The sequence below is a fragment of the Trichomycterus rosablanca genome, chromosome 20 (assembly GCF_030014385.1).
Source record: "Trichomycterus rosablanca isolate fTriRos1 chromosome 20, fTriRos1.hap1, whole genome shotgun sequence".
Lineage (NCBI taxonomy): Eukaryota > Metazoa > Chordata > Actinopteri > Siluriformes > Trichomycteridae > Trichomycterus > Trichomycterus rosablanca.
Genome location: NC_086007.1, coordinates 15,991,453 through 16,013,716, shown reverse-complemented (window position 1 = coordinate 16,013,716; position 22,264 = coordinate 15,991,453). Strand labels below are relative to the sequence as shown.

The 22,264-nt window shown below is 39.2% G+C and overlaps 1 protein-coding gene across 2 annotated transcripts in view; it reads right to left on the bottom strand.

The window, feature by feature from the left end:
- The window catches only part of taok1a (TAO kinase 1a), a 63,220-nt gene that overhangs the window by 6,785 nt on the left and 34,171 nt on the right, over window positions 1-22,264 (bottom strand). For both annotated transcript variants that reach the window (XM_063017120.1, XM_063017121.1), the window contains exons 4-15: window positions 20,714-20,815; window positions 20,426-20,471; window positions 15,606-15,702; window positions 13,508-13,621; window positions 8,765-8,856; window positions 8,564-8,657; window positions 8,365-8,446; window positions 8,040-8,207; window positions 5,021-5,227; window positions 1,305-1,442; window positions 971-1,207; window positions 648-776 (exon numbers count right to left, since the gene is read on the bottom strand). In XM_063017120.1, coding sequence (XP_062873190.1) covers window positions 648-776; window positions 971-1,207; window positions 1,305-1,442; window positions 5,021-5,227; window positions 8,040-8,207; window positions 8,365-8,446; window positions 8,564-8,657; window positions 8,765-8,856; window positions 13,508-13,621; window positions 15,606-15,702; window positions 20,426-20,471; window positions 20,714-20,815 — 1,506 coding nt within the window. The remainder of the gene's footprint in view (window positions 1-647; window positions 777-970; window positions 1,208-1,304; window positions 1,443-5,020; window positions 5,228-8,039; window positions 8,208-8,364; window positions 8,447-8,563; window positions 8,658-8,764; window positions 8,857-13,507; window positions 13,622-15,605; window positions 15,703-20,425; window positions 20,472-20,713; window positions 20,816-22,264) is intronic.

The following is a 22,264-nucleotide window of genomic DNA, read 5'->3' as shown; positions in this document are numbered from 1 at the left end:
CTGTGGAAGGAAACCGGAGCACCCGGAGTAAACCCACACAGATTTTTATAGTATAAAAATCTATACTATACTATCTCTTGAACTACTCTTCAGTAGTTCAGTATTAGTTCAGTATAAGTTCAGTATTAGCCCAAGCTCATACGTTTTCATATTCCTTTATTTATTTACTCTCCAATAATGCTGACCACTTTGCACAATACTTTTTACTATTAAAAATACATATATTTGATGATTTTTTTGTGAACATACAAAGTGGATTTTAAGTGGACATACACATATTTACATATGTGCCACAAATTTCCAAAAGAAAAAAAACATCCCATTTAATTGACAATTCCAAACCCACAAATAAACAAATCCACAAATGTGGAAATAGTGAATATCAAGGGATGACCAAAATTTATGTGTTGTTCATGAAGCAGTTGGGGGCGGAAAGGTGGCTCAGTGGGTAGCACAGCAAGAAGGTCCTGGGTTTGATTCCCAGGTGGAGCGGTTCGGGTCCTTTCTGTGTTGAGTTTGCATGTTCTCCCCATGTCTGCGTCTTTATAGTCCATGACTTTAAAGACTTGAACAGATGAATCTTGTGTAACGAGTAGCTAGAATCCTAATAAATAATAAATAAAATTATGAAGCAGTAGTTTTCTGACCTCTTTGAGTTGCTCCTTACGCATTTTGTAATCTCGTTTCTGTGACTCCAAGAAGGTGTTGAGCTCTTTCTTCTGCTGGCTTTGGATGTGCTGCTGGAACTTCTTTTCATCGTTGGCAAAGGTCTTGGCCTTAAGAGAAAAAACAGAGCCAACAATCACAAAACTCATCATTAATTTAACTGCAAAAAAGACAATAAGCCTGGATGGTTAAAAAGTCATTATTATCTTTAACTAACTGGACGAACACATGAATACATGTGTCAGCACAACTAATGGACTACTGACACCCATTTTTTGTTTTAAAAGACAGAGCAGTACAGTACATCTTTCTCCATGGCTGCCTGGTGCTTCTTAACAAGCTTGTCCATCTCAGCAGCAAAGCTGTTCCTCTGGCTCTCCAGCTCCTTGTCTAATTTGAGCCTGTGGTCGTCCAGGTCCGCCTTCAACTTGTTTTCAAGAGCCAGCAGCTGCTTCTGGTGTTGCCGGCGCATCCGCTTGTACCCAGAAATCTGTTCCCGCAGCTCTGAATTTTGCTCATGCTCCTGGATCTGACGTGTAACCTGTACACACAGAATTAAGCACTCGATTAGCCTAGTTCTTACCAACTAAACAGTGATATAAATCTGTGTTAGTATGTTAAAGCAACACATCACTCACCAGTGATGCTGTGCGGATAGTAGCAAAGTGCTCTCTGTTACGGTAGTGCCGGCGAGGAGTCTGTGCTGTGGGAGACTGCCCCTCTGTTGGCTCACTGGGAGTCTCTGGGGTCTCCTGATGGCTCTCCTCCTCTTCTTCCTGCAGCAAGAAAGCAATCACATAACATTATATCCAACCCAATCAGAACACTCTTCATCTAGCCTTTGTAATCAAAATAATCAGCCCAGAGCCACTGTAATCAAGTCCTTATCACATACCTATTTAAAATATCCACAAGTGGAGCATGTACACTGTATGACTAAACATATGCCAAAATCATGGGCATTAATATAAGGATGCTCCCCTCTCTGTGCCTATAACAGCCTCAACCAGTCTGGAAAAGCATCCTACAAGATTTTGAAGTGCATCTATGATAATTTGAATTGTTTGGGAAACAAAAAAATGACCTGTTAATCACCAGCTAGCAATGAGTGTGGCTGAAACACTAAAACACTTATTATGGGTATCTATATACGTTTGGTCATGTAGTGTATCCACACACTAGCTGAGTTACAAGTTTTAATTAATTTGTTTGTTTTTATAATGCCATGTTGGATGTTCCATTCAAGTTGCCATTTATTTTTAATGTAGTCGTTTATAAGGAGTTTGATGTCTGTTGGTGGAAGTTTGAGGTTAATGATTTTTGAGAGTTGCCAACTGGTCAGCTTTTTCATTTCCAGATATTCTGCAATGCCCAGGTATCCAGCATAGTCTAATATCAAACTTTTCGTCTGTGAGTTCTTTTATGTTTTAATTTATTACAGACAAAACCAAGTCTTAGTTGCATTTTAAACTGCATACTACTTTACTGTGCAATATGACTAAAAAACTCATATCTCGATATGCTTATAAGAAGTGGCGATATACGATACGATATAATGTAAACTTAAAGTACAATGGCAGGCCACTGCCTGTATTTTAGCTTATACTTTTTATAAGTTATCTTAAAAACACAAAATACTGTAGTTCTGATACATTCTGACAGAATTACAGAGTTTATATTTTGTAGTATTACAATGCTGTATTTGTATTAATATTGACAATATTTATATCAAACAAACCAGCAGAATCTCACAATCACATTTATGCTGTCAGTTTTACATTCAAATCAATGAGCATCAAAAAATTCCGGAAACGTTTAATATTTGATTATTCTTTGCTATTATTGCAAAATCGAAAGCACGGTAAACAGCAGCACCGCAACCCAGATCAACCGCTGCTTACCTAAGCTTCTCTTCTTCAAATTAAGACTAAATCTATATCCGTGTGTTGTTCCATTAGGGAGACAATGCACTTGTGTTCCTTCCTGGAGGCCATCTTGTACATTTCCAGAATATTTCCAAAATAAGCAAAATGAATGAATCTTTACCATAGATAAGAGCACAGCTCCCTGATTCGATTCCAAATAATAATTAGTTTGAAAAGAGTCGTTTCTGACTCGTTGATTCAGTGATTCAGTTTCCCTGTGTGTGCGTGCAAGCGCCCACCCGCTCATACACGAAGGAAAGCGATTTTGTGCTCCGTGTTAAACGTTCTCAAATGGTAATCTGTGTATTCTACATATACTCGATATATCGAATATGGTCATTTTCAACACCGTGTAAAAAGTAATATTGATATTTGCGATATACCGCCGAGTCCTAGTTTGAAGTAGTACTGGATAAATACAGATGCTACAATACAATACAATACTCCTACATTTCTGAACTGCTTTTTAAGTTGATTCCACTTATGAGCAGTAATAAAAGCATAATGTCCAAAAATTATTTCTGTTGATGTTGTTGTTGTTTGTTAATGGGTTTGAAAATACTAATATTCCTGAGAATTGTGCTCATTTTTTGTTAAGCTGTCTGTCCTTTTTCTTTCTGAACTTATGCAATAATACCACCCTGCACTGATTTTCCAAAACATCGGAATGAGTGTTTAGCTGTACCAGTAACCTAAACTATGAGGAAACTACATACTACATAATTCACTGAGGGACATGCTTGTGAAACTTGTACATTTTTAAAAACAGATTTACACAGTTTGTACACTTTTTGATCCAAATCCAAAAAAAACATCTCCCACATTATTTTTATGGACTTTTTCCTGTTATTTACTACCAGACATTCTCAAATGAGCTGAGGTAGTCTACTGAAACACTGTTAGGTTGGAAAACAAAATTAATTCATTAAAAACAACATAGAAACCTCTATTTACTTCCAATATATTGTTGAAATCACTCCCAATACATTGATGATTTATATGGATATTAACAAGTGATTAAAAACATTAGGCCAAGTTAATTTACCCCAAGTTTGAAAATTCGACACTTCTTAGGTTTGAAGGAAAAAATAAATTCAGAAGCTATTTTTTTACAGCAATCCAGATAAAAACAGTGTTCATAATAAGACAGTAAACCCAACGACTGCAACAAACTACACAAAATATCTGCAAAATATTAATGCAGAGTTAAACTGTCAGCTAATGACAATTTTTAAGAATAATAACTCCAAAATTATTGCCAGTAAGGCAAAGCAAAAGCTCCATATGGCAGCAAGGGACCTGCTAAAAGGTTAAGCTGACACAGGAGTGGTGCACCATACTACTGAGCACCATTGCTTACACAAGCATGATCTGCACAGGTCATTAGAGGGAAACCCTACCTGTTGCCTAATTAGGGCCGGGTGGTATATTGCAAATATCGATATATTCAATAGTACTTTTTACACGATACTGAAATGACCATATTCGTTATATTGAGTATGCCTAGGATACACAGGTTACCATTTGAGAACGTTTAACACAAAGCACAAAAGCGCTGTGCTACACGCTCTCTCTCACGCATGAGCGATAAAAACAAGTCAGAGAACTAATCTTTTCAATCAAATTATTCATTGGAATCGAATCAGGGAGCTGTGCTTTTATCTATGGTAAAGATTCATTCGTTTTGTTTACTCTATTTCATTATGGTGTCATGCGTAAACAACTCCATGAATCAGTGCATGTGTTTTAGTGAATCAGTCGAGGTTCAAGCCTTGAAAAACAGCTGTATAAACCAATCAGAGCTTTTGAATTCAGATTTTGGGCAGAGTTTTAGTTGTTCCTTTAATCCAAAGCAATATATGCTAATTTTTTTTTGCGTTTCTCCAATGTGCGTCATTCGGGTGAGCTGGCAATGAAAAACTCTCTTTTTATTGGTTGTAGAAGTAGGTATAAGTGACAGTTCATGAATTACCTGGAAATATTCTGGAAACATGAAGGAAAACATTTACAAAAAAGTGGATTATATCCCTAATGGAACAACACACGAGTATAGATTTGGTCTCAATTTGAAGAAGAGAAGCTCAGGTAAGCAGCGGTTATGATTTTATGCTGCTGTGTGGTTAATCTGGGTTGCGGTGCTGCTGTCTGGATGTCTTATGCTCATTTATTTGAAGTAAAATGGCAGTGGCCTGTCATCGTACTTTGTTAAGTTTACATTGTATCGTTTTTTAGTCATGAAATATGCAAAACAAAAAGCCGGAAGTGCTCTCGAAACACGTACTGTGGAACGTTGAAGTAAACATGAAAGAAACACCACAGACACCAGAGGTATGTTTAGAGAAAAAGAGGACCTTTACATACAACTGTATACAAATATTCTGAATACACTGTGATGTCAAATTTTGGATAAAACTGCCCACTGTACTGACCGGTTTGAGGTGTATGACAGAGCTGTTAGACATGACCGTGTGGTCCCCCTCCATCAGGTCCAGCTCACTTTTGTTGTCCTCAGTAGCATCGGGCAGGCTGTTGACGGAGCTGCTTTGAGAGCTGGCACTGATGGACATGCTGGGGATGGACTGGCTGCTTCCTACACTGTTTACTGTGCCAGTACGACCAGCGCTGTGCTCCGGTTCCTTCACAAATACAAACATAATAAAGATGCAGTACGTTTAAAGAAGGAGATGCATGGCTGTAAAAAGCATAATAGATTTCTGAATAATTAGAGCTGATGTAGCTTTTTGGATTAAAATGTTACAAATTGGTACAGACGAATGTCCCAACTTAGGCCACTTCTCAGTATGAATTAATGTTGACCTGCCACCTAGAATTTATCTGAACTAAATTTACCATTGTTACAAAATCTTATCTGAGTTGCTTTCACATGGAGTTGCTGTGCACACTGTATGTACAGGGGTTGGACAAAATAACTGAAACACCTGGTTTTAGACCACAATAATTTATTAGTATGGTGTAGGGCCTCCTTTTGCGGCCAATACAGCGTCAATTCGTCTTGGAAATGACATATACAAGTCCTGCACAGTGGTCAGAGGGATTTTAAGCCATTCTTCTTGCAGGATAGTGGCCAGGTCACTACGTGATGCTGGTGGAGGAAAACGTTTCCTGACTCGCTTCTCCAAAACACCCCAAAGTGGCTCAATAATATTTAGATCTGGTGACTGTGCAGGCCATGGGAGATGTTCAACTTCACTTTCATGTTCATCAAACCAATCTTTTACCAGTCTTGCTGTGTGTATTGGTGCATTGTCATCCTGATACACGGCACTGCCATTGGATGCACATGGTCCTGCAGAATGGTTCGGTAGTCCTTGGCAGTGACGCGCCCATCTAGCACAAGTATTGGGCCAAGGGAATGCCATGATACGGCAGCCCAAACCATCACTGATCCACCCCCATGCTTCACTCTGGGCATGCAACAGTCTGGGTGGTACGCTTCTTTGGGGCTTCTCCACACCGTAACTCTCCCGGATGTGGGGAAAACAGTAAAGGTGGACTCATCAGAGAACAATACATGTTTCACATTGTCCACAGCCCAAGATTTGCGCTCCTTGCACCATTGAAACCGACGTTTGGCATTGGCACGAGTGACCAAAGGTTTGGCTATAGCAGCCTGGCTGTGTATATTGACCCTGTGGAGCTCCCGACGGACAGTTCTGGTGGAAACAGGAGAGTTGAGGTGCACATTTAATTCTGCCGTGATTTGGGCAGCCGTGGTTTTATGTTTTTTGGATACAATCCGGGTTAGCACCCGAACATCCCTTTCAGACAGCTTCCTCTTGCGTCCACAGTTAATCCTGTTGGATGTGGTTTGTCCTTCTTGGTGGTATGCTGACATTACCCTGGATACCGTGGCGCTTGATACATCACAAAGACTTGCTGTCTTGGTCACAGATGCGCCAGCAAGACGTGCACCAACAATTTGTCCTCTTTTGAACTCTGGTATGTCACCAATAATGTTGTGTGCATTGCAATATTTTGAGCAAAACTGTGCTCTTACCCTGCTAATTGAACCTTCACACTCTGCTCTTACTGGTGCAATGTGCAATTAATGAAGATTGGCCACCAGACTGGTCCAATTTAGCCATGAAACCTCCCACACTAAAATGACAGGTGTTTCAGTTATTTTGTCCAACCCCTGTATGTACACATAAAAGCCTTATGATACGTAAATGTTCAGACAGAGATGCAAATAAATTTAGATTTAAAGTGGCTCTAGCTGTACAAACAGCCAAAAAGTGTCTTAAGCTGCCTGTCTAAACACAACCATTGATCATTTGCAGCCAGTGTGGATGTTTTTCTCTAGTAAAACTGTCTATACAATGTACATATACAAACACTATACTTGGTACATCTTTCTTATGATTATAATCCAACTATAAAAATGTTAGGCAGTTGGCAGTTTGGTATGTGATATGGCAAATGCCATATCACATACGAAGAGCCATGCTAAGCTTCATGTGACTCTGCGGTCTCAGAGATCGCCTATCGCAGCAGTAAGAGACCATATCCAATCATCAAACACAGGCAAATGTGTTTGTTTGGATGCCCTGCCAAGTCATTGGCTCTGCTGAATTTTACATTAGACAGCTGTACAAATCAGCACAAATTCATCCCACCCAGTATTTTTACTGACACATAAGATTAGCCAGTTAGCTATCGCTTTTAACTTTGGTGAGACGCAAGGATGTGGTCAGATAATGAAGGGGCATGTTGTCAAATTTATTATTATTACTATTTACTTCCAGAAAAACTAAATAACTCTGACATAAAAATGTCCTAAAAACAGACATTTATAAATCCAAATAAAAAAATAAAAAAGATGAATTGTACTATGCTGTGCATTAAAGCTGAAAACCTCTGTGTCCACAACTGACCATGCTTAAAAATTCTGAACAGAAACGCAACCAACACTCGTGATTTCCAACCCGTCTGGTCATTTTGGTAACCATCTACCAAAGTAGCTGAAACATTGATAACTTCGACATAAGGCTGAGGCATGAAGGCATCATGACATTTGACACCCCAAAACTCCGGTCAAATAGTAGTACCCTAACTAAAAACTAAAACTCTAAGCATTCCAAATGGTCCCTTGACAGCTAAGAAACCCCTTGCTTTATAATATTCTTGCTTTATAATATTCTACCTCATGATTTCCAACCCGTCTGGTCATTTTGGTAGCCTTCTACCAAAGTAGCTGAAACATTAATAACTTCAACCTAAGGCTGAGGCATGAAGGCATCATGATGACAAATGACACCCCAAAACTCCGGCCAAATAACAGTACCCTAACACTTGATATCTCCTTGGGTATATGTCCTTCAAACCAAGGGATCTAAACAGCCCACTTTAAGAAGGTTACATGGAATATCATTTTAGTCATCATTTAGTTATCATTCAGTGGCTTAAATAGTATTTCGGTGAGCCAACCTCCTCCTCATCCACTGCCTCTACCACTGGCCCATTGTGAGCCTCCTGGAAAAGGATCTTCTTCATCTTGCGGTACTGCAAGTTGTCCAGCTCTCTCACTGCATCTTTCGTGCGCTGGATCAGGTCCATCAGCACAGACTCGGCTCGCTCACGCAGCACAAAGGCATGCTGCAGCACAGCAGAAGGGAACCAAAACCAGGGGGGAAGTTAATATTATTAACACAAAGGCATTAGATTTGCTATAAACCACAAGTAAATATAACATGCTAAAACATTTAAGGGAACAACAATGGTGAATTTATAAGTCCCACTTCAATTAACACACCTGCAGAAGCTCATCAGAAGTGGGTCTGTCTTGGGGCAGTTTCTGCAGACAGGAGTCCACAAAGTTTCTAAAGAAATCCGTCCTAAGGTAAGAGGCGAGAGGGATTTTATACACAGAGCTGCAGACCCAATTCAATAATGCATGGTGAGGCTCACAGACATTGTTTGAACCAGAGAAAATCAATATGCACTGCACTCACCATTCGCTCGACTGCAGTGTGGGGCTCTCGTTCTGCGCTATATGGTATAAGGCACTCATAGCATTCATGTTGAAGAGTGGAGGCTTTCTCTCAGCTGCAGAGAAATTTAGTCAGTACCAATGATACAGAATAAATAGGCTCAAAAATTCATATGGAAAAGAAGACAAAACTAGGCCAAAGTTCAGGCAGGTGCAAACTCACCTAATTCAATACAAGTAATACCTAAGGACCAGACATCTACTTTGCCTTCGTACTGACCCTCATCCATAGCCAGGATCACCTCTGGGGCCATCCTTAAAAAATGAGGATTGACAAAAGCACATTTGACATGATCACATTAAAAATACCAGCATTGTATTTGGAGGAATTCTTTTTGATTTGGCTGCCATTACAGTTTAAAGTATATACAAATGTTAGGTGCATGGGATATTGGGGTATTGATTACTGGAACTGTTCTTTTTCTATTACAAAATCTGTATTTGTCAGAATACCCTCACAAATATAAGTTTTGAAAAACCTAACAGTATTCTTTTTTCTATTTATTTAGGCATTTTCTTCCTTTTACTCCTGATTTAGGATAAACAATTAGTCCTCCGCTGCTGGGGACCCTGAGTGCATTGAGGAAGGTACGTATTTTTGCCTGCCTTGCGCAGTTCCTCAACCCCTTCTTTTTCGCCCGTGTCTTGGTGGGTTCGCACATGATCCACTTCTGCACAGGCAACTCGGTCTGCTAACCAGAGTCCTTGCACAGGATGTAAAGACCCCACCCACTTAGTCCAGTCTTTTACTACCCAGCAGACCCAGTGGCCAATTTTTGTCTTCTACAGGCACCGCAAATTGTGCCCACTAGATGGCACCCAGCCGACCGGTAGCAGAGCCGAGGTTCAAACCTGGGTGTTCAGAATCTCAGCCAGGTGTGCTAGCGGAATATCCCCATAAAGTATTTTTTTGTGATCAACTATTTTTTTTACTTCTTTCTGCTACTCCCATATTAGGGGGTTGCCACAGCAGATCATTCTGGTCCACATACCTGCTTTGGCACGCTGGATGCCCTTCCTGACACAGCCCTTATTTTATCTAGACTTGTGACCAGCACTGGGAATGCACTGAGATGTGCACATCCCAACGGCTAGGCTGTTCGGGCACCCAATATCTTCCCCCACTATGCCACCTGAGTGCCCAAAAATGATCTTACATGACATAATTTAGATTAGTAGTTAGGTGGTGTACAAATTTCAAAGCCATGTCCATGTCTATTTAAATTGTGACAAAGCAACTATCAATTTATGCTAATATACAATTTGTTCCGATGTCCAGGTGTAATCACAGGACTGCCACAAATTAGAAGCAGCTTAAACATGCATCAAACAGTCCACAGTCGAGCAAGCTTTATATCATCATAGACTTAAAGGCTGTGACTCAAAGTAAGCTTTTGCCTTTTGCTTTGGTCCGTTAGATCAACAAAAACATTTTAGCCAAGCTTTAGGGGTCAAGAATAATTCATCACATTTATTAGGTATGGAAAAAAAACTATAGTTCTTTGTTCAAAACAACTTATAGAAGTTGTGTTAAAGTATGTGTTTTTAATAATTATTCACATAATACCATGTGGACAACCATGACAGACATGTGCCTTATAATACACGTGTATATAGGTAGAAACTTTTGACGGTAATTCTGGGTGGGAAACACTTATTACCTTACGTTAATGACCTATTCATTATCCCAATTACATAATCAGTTTGGATTATAATTAGGACTCAGAAACCTGAATATTGAGTTGGTTATAAGAAGCTATTTAGTAATATTTTAAAGATTGTCAGATTTAGTAGCACGTCAAGTTGAAGGCAGATTATGTCAATATTTCTTTTTGATTATTTTTAGTACCAACTAGTACCTGGTCAGGATCTCAATGGTCAGGATCTCAATGGTACTTCACATTTAAAACCTTTGTTTTATAGTGGTAGGTGTGACATGAAACATCTCACATCCATTGAATCTGGTGAAACTAAAGCTATAAATTACTCTGTTTATCTATTGCCTCAGTCATTTTTCCCAACACCCTTTAATGGTGCATTGTCAGACTAATATGTGAGTAATTCAGTTATAATTTATTGCACATGAGTGACACAGTAGTGACTCAGTTAAGAACCAACAGCTCATTTCCGTCACGCAAATATGCAGACTTTCTTCTTGTCATTAATTTTACCATAAAAGTTAGGTAAACCTGATATGCAAAGAGTAGTTTTATGGGCAAGACTTAATTCTTGTCACAGTAATAGATAATTTGTTGGGTGATGTTGGCTTAGAGGTGGGTTTGGAAAAAGACTCAAAAGCTGGGTACAAACTCTGAATAGTATTAGCCATCTATGCCACCTGAAAGCTGAGCTCACAGTTACAACAGCATTCGAGCAGCAACCAGTCAAATTAGTGTACTTTCATAGTTATAGTAATGCACTTATTGGTACACAAGATGCAGTATGGGACACAGCCTAAAATCACTTGTAAACTATGCTAGCATAGGTAAAAATCATCCAATAACATGTCAGTAATCTGTGAGAACAATGCAGTGAAAATAAATAGGAACATTTCTAAATCATAAACTGCAGCCTGTATTGTAGCATTAAATAATGGTGCATGAGAGCTAAAATGAGTTCTGTTAGCAGTAAAAATTGAGTAACAAGTACATTAAAAAGTACATTAAAGTACATTAAAAACACCAGAGCGCCCTAAAATCATCTTACATAACATAATTTAGATTAATAATTTGGTGGTGTACATATTTCAAAGCTCTATGTCATTTTAAATTGTGCCACAGCCTCCGAATTCCTTATAAAGGATTGTAATTGACTACAGTTGGTTTTCTTTTGGCTTTTCTCTTTTGGCTGTACTTAATACAAAGTACATAATGCTGTGGTTTCTTCCCCTGATCAGGGCAAAAACCCAAACTATCACTTTGTGCTAAGACAATTTGTTCAGATGTCCAGGTGTAATTACAGGACTACAAGTAGAAGCAGCTAAAACATGCGTCAAATGGTCAACAGTCGACCAAGCTTTATATCATCACAGGCTGTACTGTAGCATTAGATTAAATCTCTGTAGAGAAAGTAAATATATATAATGTACACCAGCTAATATATGTTTTTTTGTCTAGTTAATTTCTGGAAAACTGTGATATCAGATGTGTGTTGTTCTAATGGAAACAAATGTAACAAGCATGTAAAACCCAAAACATTTGCAACTGCAACAATTTTCTGAAAAAAGTGCATCAGTACCAATATTTTTGGCCATGACTATAAAAGTTAATGTTTAGCTGAGTGAATTGTTATAATCATTACAAAGGTCTTTCTAACAGATTGTAGTGCAGCTAAATGTCTGAACAGTGTTCCCTTTCCAAACTGTAATACAAGATAAAACCACAGAAACCAATATTAATATCTTAAGTCACTTGCTTTCAGTCATACACTTCAATAGTATTGACCCAGATATTGTACTGGTGTATGTTCACACACAGCCCTGTTCTTGTCGTAATGTGGTTGGGAAAAAAAACTCTGCTGTTATAGTTAATAACCTGTACTGGTTTTGGCTACTGGCAGGGCCGGAGTGGGCCCCTTTTTCAGCCCGGGAGTTTTATGCCTAAACCCGGCCCACTTTTTCCATGGAGGAGAAATTTGAATAAATGAAACAGCAGCTAGCTCTTACAATGCCTTTTTATTGGGTATATAACAGAAAACACTTCACTTAAACATGTTCAATTCAAATTTAAATCAGATAAAGATTTAAAAGGTTAAAAAAAATGTGATAAAGATGAAAACGTATTTACATTTGTACCGGAGCAAAATTTGAAATAATTTGAAATTAATATTGCATGTCTTCCCAGCAGAGGTGCTCTATTGTTAGGTTTACACTAAACTCTTAAGTAGCTGTAACTGTAACTTAGCTGTAACTTTATTAATAACGGTGTCATTGTCTATAGACATGAGACATAGCTTATCTGCTGCTCTGAGGCTAAAAAAAAAACATTTCATTATAGGTTAGCCTCTTTTGCTGAATAACATAACATGGTGTAAAATTGATAGTGATTTAGGCTAATTGTCTCCATTTGTTACAATAAATTAGGCTATCGTGCTGACATCTGTCTGAACAATTTAACATATATCATGTATTTTCTCCACATTATATTTTACATTACAAATAACTATCTTAGTTTAAATAACTCTACATGTCCCTTCAGTAGTCATGGCCTCCTTGGGATCATCAGTACAGTAGCGTCGGAACAAAAACATTCCATTAATGAGTTAGGCTATTTAATATATTACACTTCAAATTATGTTTATTATTTTCAGCTTGAAACTGGATATTTGTGATTAATGGTGTGTATTGGGTTCTACAAAATAAACTACACTAAGTTGACATTGCAAATGTCCATATCTCTCTTTACCGGCTGCATGGGGTCTGTCCTCTGGAAAACAAGTCTGTTAATTTGGCACATTTGGCAGCATCTTCTTCCAACCCCCTTTTTTTAACTGGCTTTTTTTTGGCTTCACCTGGCCTCTTCCTGCCCTCCATCACCACCGAGTCCGACTGATGGTTTGCGCTATTTACTTTTACCGGCGCTCCAGAAAAGACGCTTCGTGGGCCAAACCAACTTAAACTTTGGGAGGGGGGGGATTCCCTCAGATGGTAGAACCCATCTGATCTACTGTGATGTAGGGGCTGCGCTGTCAGATGAATGAATGCAAGAAGAAAAATAGAAAAGTGACAGATGTGTCAAAATTATTTTTCCCAACCGGCCCAAACTCGAGATTGACATGAGCCGGCCCATCGGGAATCCTCCCGAATCTCCCGATTAGCCACTCCGGGCTTGGCTACTGGGTTACTAAGAAAAGTGTGACAGCCATAAGCAAAAGAAAATAAACAATACGAACATTTTAAAACACTCACCAATATGGAGTTCCCACAAATGAATTAGCAGGAGAAACAATGGAAGCAGAGCCAAAGTCAGCCAGTTTTACCTGGCCAGGTTCTGTAAGCAGGATATTTCCAGCCTTGATGTCTCTGTTAGAAGGAACAAGACAAGGACAGGACAGGACAGGACAAGATCTTTCAGTAAAACAAGGTTGATCAATTTCTACAAAGCTTATTGGTAAACAAAAGAAAGCGAGAGGAAATGAAATATACTCACAAGTGCTTAATTAGCATCATAGTAGTTCTAATCTGCAGTTATATTACATATTTGCCTTACTACTTTCCTTACTGGGATTAAGAGTCTAAAGACTAAAGCCTAACTTCTTTTTACTATTCGCTTACACATTTAAGCTCTGAAAATTTGAGTTAGGATTAGCTTATCTCAATAAAATACTTTTCGCTTAAGCAAATTTCTCATGCCTGGTCCAAGGTGACTGTAATGAAAATACATTGACACAAATTAGGTGAAAGTATCTACATTTTCGGTGCTGTGTGTTTTTATTTCATGTGAAGGTACAAATAAATAGTATAATGGATCTCCCAATCAGATACTGAGTATATATCAGATCCTATACTGACCTACAATGCTGGATCTATAGTTTTCCCTATAACACAATCTATGAACTGTGTAAACAGTATTAAACACAGAAAATAACAGTTAATACTTAACAAATACTTTATTTATCGTGCCTCATTGACTTTACCTGCTTAAATAAGGGGAAAAATGGCAAACTTGCAACTCATTAGTAGGCATTTTTAAGTGCCCATTTAGTATTTGTTAATACTCTTGTGTCATAAAATCAAAAAATACTGTAAATTAAATAAATAAATAAAAACAGGGAATCCTTAGTGCTTTTGGTTTACGTATAGCAAAGACACTTACCTGGCCTGTATTACATTTACATTTTACAGCGTTAAGTGGATGCTTTTATCCAAAGCGACAACTGTGATTGATACAGTTTAAGCAGTTGAGGGTGGTGGGGCTTAATCTAGCAACCTTCTGATTTCTAGTCCAGTACCTTAACTGCTGAGCTACCGCCACCCTAGAAGTACCCTAGTAGCACTAATATTATTTACAGATTATGAAATCAGAACACAGACAAAATAAAGCTGCAGAATGTTAACTGTGCAGCTGAAGCAAAAATGAACAGATCCTATACTGACCTACAATGCTGGATCTATAGTTTTCCCTATAACAAAACCTATTAACTGTGTAAACAGTATTAAACACTAGCATGCAATGACTGCTATACCAGTGACCGGTATCAGGCGTCTAGATTTAATTTATCTTTATTGACATTATGAGTTTCTCCAACCATTAAAATGTCATGGAAACTATCAAATAATAAAAGTTAAAAAGTGTCTAATAGACTAGAACAGTGGGCAGCAGAAAAATTAAACAAAGAAAATGACAGTTAATATCTAACATGTACAGGGGTACCTTGAAACTTGACATCAATTGGTTCTGGGCGTGGCGTTGAGTTTAAAAGGCGTTGAGTTTCGAGGTATTTTTTCCCCATAAGAATATATGAGAAACCTATAAATGCGTTCCATGGTCCCATGGACTTGCATATATTTTAGGCTTATATAAAATAATGAGGTTACATAGGGTACATAAGGGTACAAATTTCTCGACAAAGGGCGTTGAGTTTCAAAGATTTAGAGTTTAGGGGACGTTGAGTTACAAGGTACCACTGTTCTTTAGATATCATGCCTCACTGACTACCCTGTTAAACAAATGAGATGAAATGGCAAACTTGGTTGGCTTGGTGGAACTCATTGGTAGGCATTTTTAAGTTCCCATTCAGTATTTGTTAATACTTGTGTCATAAAATCTAAATATTGTAAAAAAAAAAAAAAAAAAAAAAAAAAAAAAACACAGGGCATCCTTAGTGCTTTAAGGCAAAAGCTTACACTGCCTTTTTTAAAATAAAGAAATCTGAAAATGAACATTACATACTAGTGACTAGTCACAAAACAACAGGACCAACCATCCTCAGTCAGAAACAGCAGAATGTTCTCAACCTATTTCCAGAATCTATAAATAATTTACGCTTAAAGCACACAGTCTCACCTGTGAATCATGTTGTGAGAGTGAAGGTATGCCAGCCCCTGAAGAGCACCATGGGTAATTGCTGCAATCTCCACTTCTTGTAAGGGTTTTTTGTGTACTGTAGAAAATGTCATAAAATCTTTGTAAAGGTTTCTGAGAAAATAAAAGCTACAGTGGGGCCAAAAAGTATTTAGTCAGCCACTGATTGTGCAAGTTCTCCTACTTAGAAAGATGAGAGAGGTCTGTAATTTTCATCATAGCTACACTTCAACTATGAGAGACAAAATGAGAAAAAAAAATCCAGGAAATAACACTGTAGGATTTTTAAAGAATTTATTTGTAAATTATGGTGGAAAATAAGTATTTGGTCACCCACAAACAAGCAAGATTTCTGGCTCTCACAGACCTGTACAGGGTATCTGCAGGTATTGGGAAATTAAATTTAAGACTTTTTAAGACTTTTTAATACCACTCTAAGACAAAAATTAAGACCACTGTCACAGTAACAAAGCAGCAAAAAGCAGCAAAAAGCACACATCAACATTATGTTTACAGACTTTATTGTAAGCATGCGAGTGCTGTATTTTCTGTTTAACCAATATTTAATGATTGAAACTTAAATGAACAGTTATGTATAAACCAAAACCATTTATACTTATATTTTGTATAAACCAAAACCATTTATACTTATATTTTGTATAAACCAAAACTGTCTGTACACTGAAAACGGTCTAAATTTTCTCTAATTTTTCCAAATACATACACTATATTGCCAAAAGTATTCACTCACCCATCCAAATGATTGAATTCAGGTGTTCCAATCACTTCCATGGCCACAGGTGTATAAAACCAAGAACCTGGGCATTCAGACTGCTTTTACACACATTAGTGAAAGAATGGGTCGCTCTCAGGAGCTCAGTGAATTCCAGCGTGGTACCGTGATAGGATGCCACCCACAAAGTGGGACTGGGAATGACAGCAACTCGGGGCCTGAAGTGGTAGACCACGTAAAGTTACAGAGCGTGGTCGCCAAGTGCTGAGGTGACTGCATAAAAGTCTCGAACGCTCTGCTGTATGACTTGTAGCCAAACTGGGCTTACATTTCAAGCTTAAAAAAAACCCCAATTAGAAACACAAAAATAATCAAATTGCAGCATTTAGGGCAAGTTTGCATTCAAAAAAACACATTCTCTGACTTCACTCGATTTCTCAGCTCGGGAATAATCTGTCCTGTTACATGTTAGCATAATTAAACAAGTTTATTTCTTAATTATTTGTCATTATATTAAGAGCACTGCCATGGCTGGATTACTGACCGGGCCAGTGGGGCCAGCGCCCAGGGGCCCTTGAGGTCAGGGGGCCCCAGGCCCAAAACATTTTGCGATGCCTATCAACATTTATGATACAATATATTTTTATTTCCGAGGGCCCTCCATTTTAAGGATCCTCTGACTATTAGGTACTTTGACCCCAGGGCCTCTTGGGGGCCCTAGCCATGCTTTTGGGGCCCCTAGCCATGCTTTTGGGGCCCCTAGCCATGCTTTTGGGCCCCTTATGAAAATGGATGAGGCGTTGTGGCACTGCTCTGACTTCGACTTCTGGCTATTAAGGGTCCTAGGAAAGAGGGGGGCATATTTTTAGAGGGCCCTGGTTATGAGAGCCCCTACCAGGGGGCCCTAGAGAAGAGCAGGGCATACCTTTAGAGGGCCCCTGCTATGGGGCCCTTGACTTCCATAGAAGTCGTTTACCATGGCTCCTTGACTTTCTAGGGACCTACAAATTGCCAGGCAAGCTACCATATTTCATAACAGACGTTTTGTTGCAAATATGCGATTCAGGCCCTTACTTAATGTTTCTGAATTTGTATTGTTTCAAAATTATTATGTTCAATTTCTCTTAAGCGCAGAGACACAAATTAATTTAGCAATTTTGCAATTATTTAAATTTAAGACAAGCAATTTCAAGCAGTTTGAATGCATACACACACTTAACTGAGCTGTTTGATGTTCTTTTCATGCCTGACAATATGTCCAACAGTGAGCTCACTTTAAAGGCTAACTCACTCGCTGCAGCATATCCTTCAGATCTGAACATGAGCCTGGCAGATGAATTGATACAATACAAATCATTCATAACAGAAAAAGAAAAATGTCCTAGTAAAATGCTCAAAACTATGATGATATTTGAATTTACAGTCAACCTTTCCAAATGTCTACATAGCACTTAGACTTTTTTTGACTGTGCCTATCACAAATTGTGAAGGGGAGCGTTCATTCTCCAAACTGTCTCGTATTAAGAATGAACTCAGGATTAGGATGCTCCAAAACCGCCTGAACTCACTGTCACTTCTGGCCATTGAATCAGATTTGGTCAGACAGCTTAATTTTGATGAATTAGTGGATGACTTTGCAAGAAAGAAGAGTAGAAAGAAACTTATATAAAATAGATTCTTGTGTTAGGGTTAGTTATTAACAGGTTGTTTAATGTATTAATTTATTTATGTTTTTGGAGGGGGGCGGGGGGGCACGCGTGATGGGGTGTGGCCCTGGGCAACTCTTTGCCTAGGGGCCCAGACTATCCTTAATCCGTCCTTGAGCACTGCTTATTTTGTGCATGTTCTATCTGTAGCTCCGTTACGGCTCTGTGTGTGTGTGTGCGCACGCTCGCTCTTTATTATGACTCTCATTATAACCGATTAATTCCCTCTACTGACGTGAAGCTGAATGTATGGATTACAGTCGATAAGAACTGCGCAAAACCAAAAAAATACACCTAACGGCTCCTCATGATGTGTCATGAGGCGCGACTCGGTTCCTTTCGTTCATTTTAAAGAGCCGTTCAATAGAATCGGATCGTTCGCGAACGACTTATTACACCCACTGTCTCTTCGGACGGGTCACACATGAAAACACACTGGCAGATCGCACTCACACACTAGCTGTCGGTCGCGAACGAGCTCTTTGAGCCAACTATTTTTTACGTGAACAATGGGAGCCGACTCCCGTCCAAGAGCCGTTACTTTCTTTATTTCCTTTTGTAACTTAACACAAGGCAGAATGTTCGGGTGATCTGCTCCGCGGCACGGGCAACCACTCCACAGGCAGAAGTGCTAACACTGAAGAGCCATTTAGGAGCAGAAAGAGTCTGGAACCTGGAAATTACGAGATACAATCTGCGAAAATAAAACCAAAATTATATTTACAGTCTGTGGCATTTTTAAGACCAGTAGCAGATGAATTTAAGACTTTTTAAGACAAATTAAGGCCTTTTTTTAAGATAAACGAATTTAAGACTTTTTAAGAATCCGCGGATACCCTGCTGTAACAACTTCTTTAAGAAGCTCTTCTGTCCTCCACTCGTTACCTGTATTAATGGCACCTGTTTGACCTCGTTATCTGTATAAAAGACACCTGTCCACAGCCTCAAACAGTCAGACTCCAAATTCTACCATGGCCAAGACCAAAGAGCTGTCGAAGGACACCAGAAAGAAAATTGTAGACCTGCACCAGGCTGGGAAGAGTGAATCTACAATAGGCAAGCAGGTTGGTGTGAATAAATCAACTGTGGGAGCAATTGTAAGAAAATGGAAGACATGCAAGACCATTGATAATCTCCCTCGATCTGGGGCCCCACGCAAGATCTCATCCCGTGGGGTCAAAATGATCATGAGAACGGTGAGCAAAAATCCCAGAACTACACGGAGGGACCTGATGAATGACCTGCAGAGAGCTGGGACCAAAGTAACAAAGGCTACCATCAGTAACACACTACGCCGAGAGGGTCTCAAATCCTGCAGTGCCAGGCGTGTCCCCCTGCTTAAGCCAGTAAGCCATGCTTAAGCCATGTCCAGGCCCGTCTGAAGTTTGCCAGAGAGCATATGGATGATCCAGAAGAGGATTGGGAGAATATCATGTGGTCAGATGAAACCAAAATGAAACTTTTTGGTAAAAACTCAACTCGTCGTGTTTGGAGAAAGAAGAATGCTGAGTTGCATCCCAAGAACACCATACCTACTGTGAAGCATGGGGGTGGAAACATCATGCTTTGGGGCTGTTTTTCTACAAAGGGGACAGGACGACTGATCCGTGTTAAGGGAAGAATGAACGGGGCCATGTATCGTGAGATTTTAAGCCAAAACCTCCTTCCATCAGTGAAAGCATTGAAGATGGAACGTGGCTGGGTCTTCCAGCATGACAATGATCCTAAACACACCGCTCGAGCAACGAAGGAGTGGCTCCGTATAAAGCATTTCAAGGTCCTGGAGTGGCCTAGCCAGTCTCCAGACCTCAACCCCATAGAAAATTTGTGGAGGGAGTTGAAAGTCCATGTTGCCCAAAACATCACTGCTCTAGAGGAGATCTGCATGGAGGAATGGGCCAAAATACCAGCTACAGTGTGTGCAAACCTGGTGAAGACTTACAGGAAACATTTGACCTCTGTCATTGCCAACAAAGGTTATGTTACAAAGTATTGAGTTGAACTTTTGTTATTGACCAAATACTTATTTTCCACCATAATTTACAAATAAATTCTTTAAAAATCCTACAATGTGATTTCCTGGATTTTTTTTTCTCATTTTGTCTCTCATAGTTGAAGTGTAGCTATGATGAAAATTACAGACCTCTCTCATTTTTCTAAGTAGGAGAACTTGCACAATCAGTGGCTGACTAAATACTTTTTGGCCCCACTGTATAATCTCAATAAAACATATCAGGCTAATAAGGCTTTATCTATGTTAACTGGATCTTTGTGTGTGTGTGTGTGTGTGTGTGTGTGTGTGCGTAATCTGAATATCCTTGTCGTATTCATCATTGACTAAGCATTAAAACATCAAAGCTTACCCTCCAGCACATCTGACGCCGAGCCCAGACAATACTCCATTACCAGCTATAGAAAAAAGAGAGATGCACAAGCCATTAAATATCTACTGACCTACAGTTCATAAATAGGTTGAAAGAACGCACAGACAATGATCAGACTTCAAACATTATAATGCTTTATATTTGTCAAGAAGGTTTGTATATGTAGAACGTCAGGCAGAACACACAGAACCAACCAGTTGTTGTAAATAACAAAAAAACAATTCCAAGAGGAAACAAAGGTCAGGTGTAGAAAAGTCCTGCACTGACCCATGCTGTGTGCTCTCTTAAGTAACAGCCTTTATATTCAATGCTGTTGGGGTGTTGTATCCTCTGGAGAAATTTCACTTCTTTGATTATGTCTTGCCATTTCTATAAGAAAAACAAAATTGTGAATTAATTCATGATAAACTGGAAACAAAAATCCATTTTACAACAAAAAAGTATTTGCGGTGTTTCGCGGTGTTCTGCCGGCTGAGTGGCTACATGAACAACAATTAGCCTGTTGTTCAGATAGGGGTGGGATTAAGCCGGATAGAGACTCTCTCTCAGACTAGTGCGATTACGATCTCTGCTGGCTGGTTGGTGGCGCCTGCACAGAGATGGGAAAGGAGTGCAGTAGAGGGTGTGGCTCTCCGTACACAGCGCTATACTGCACTGCACTCGTCAAGTGTAGGTGATAAGATGTTTGATTGCTGTGCACATGTTGGAGGGGGTGTGGAGCAGCCTTGTCCTCCCCAATCAGGAGTGGGGACCAGCATTAGTGAGAGGATGATTGATGGGCAGAAATTGGATGCGCTAAAAGTGGGAGAAAAATTCTAATTGTTTATTTCCAATTATTGAGCCAATTAAAAGACCTTTCACAAAATGTATTTTTTACAGCTAAACTGGGCAATATTCAATATCTTAAACAAATTTTATAAGCACATTTTCAATACTTTTTTTTATTACAGTAGATGCAACATACAGAGGGGACCAAAAATATATACACACTTCAGTAGTGGTTAACTAAGCCCTTGTTTAAAATCTGAATTGTAAATGCAGATAATTTTCGTGTTAAAGGCCCCCTTTGTATAAAAGCCAAAGTGTATATATATAACTGTGCTGTTAACTGTGCAGCTGAAGCAAAAATCACCAGACTGACTTCTGTGTACTTCTATATAAAGTGTACTTCTGTATACTTCTAAATAAAATTATAAATAATAATAATAAGAAATAAACACATATGCCATCACTGCAGGAAAACATACACATGGGGTGCTTGGGTGGAGCAGCGGTCTGACTCGCTAGCACACCAATGCAGAGTGTTCCAACTTCTAGTTCTCAGCAGAGCAACAGACATAAGACGGTCATCTATACAAACACAATTGGCCGTGTCTGCGTGCATGAGGGAGAGATGGTCAGACAGGGTCTCTTTCCACTGCGAAAGGCCATTTCCGAAAATCATTCAGGTACCTGCGCATGGGGGTTGTCGGGGGGCGTAGGGGGGTGGGTGGTCACATTTAGCTTAGTTCTCCATACGCAATACAGCTCTGTGTGGGAACCCAACAGTGTCAGGTGATAAGAAGTGCCTGCAGATTAGACATGTGTCAGAGAGGGCGTGTGGTGATCTGGCTCTACTTGAGCAGATTCACAGTCGGGAACTGGAAATAACTGGATAACTAGAAATGAAGGTGACAAAAACCCACCAAAAGTGTATGTAACAAACTGTATTTATCCCTAAATAATTGAAAAAGCCAACCATTAAGAACATTATAAGGACATTACAACATTTTGCAACACAATAAGTTACTAGAACTACTAAAAGTGCCTTTTCCCTGT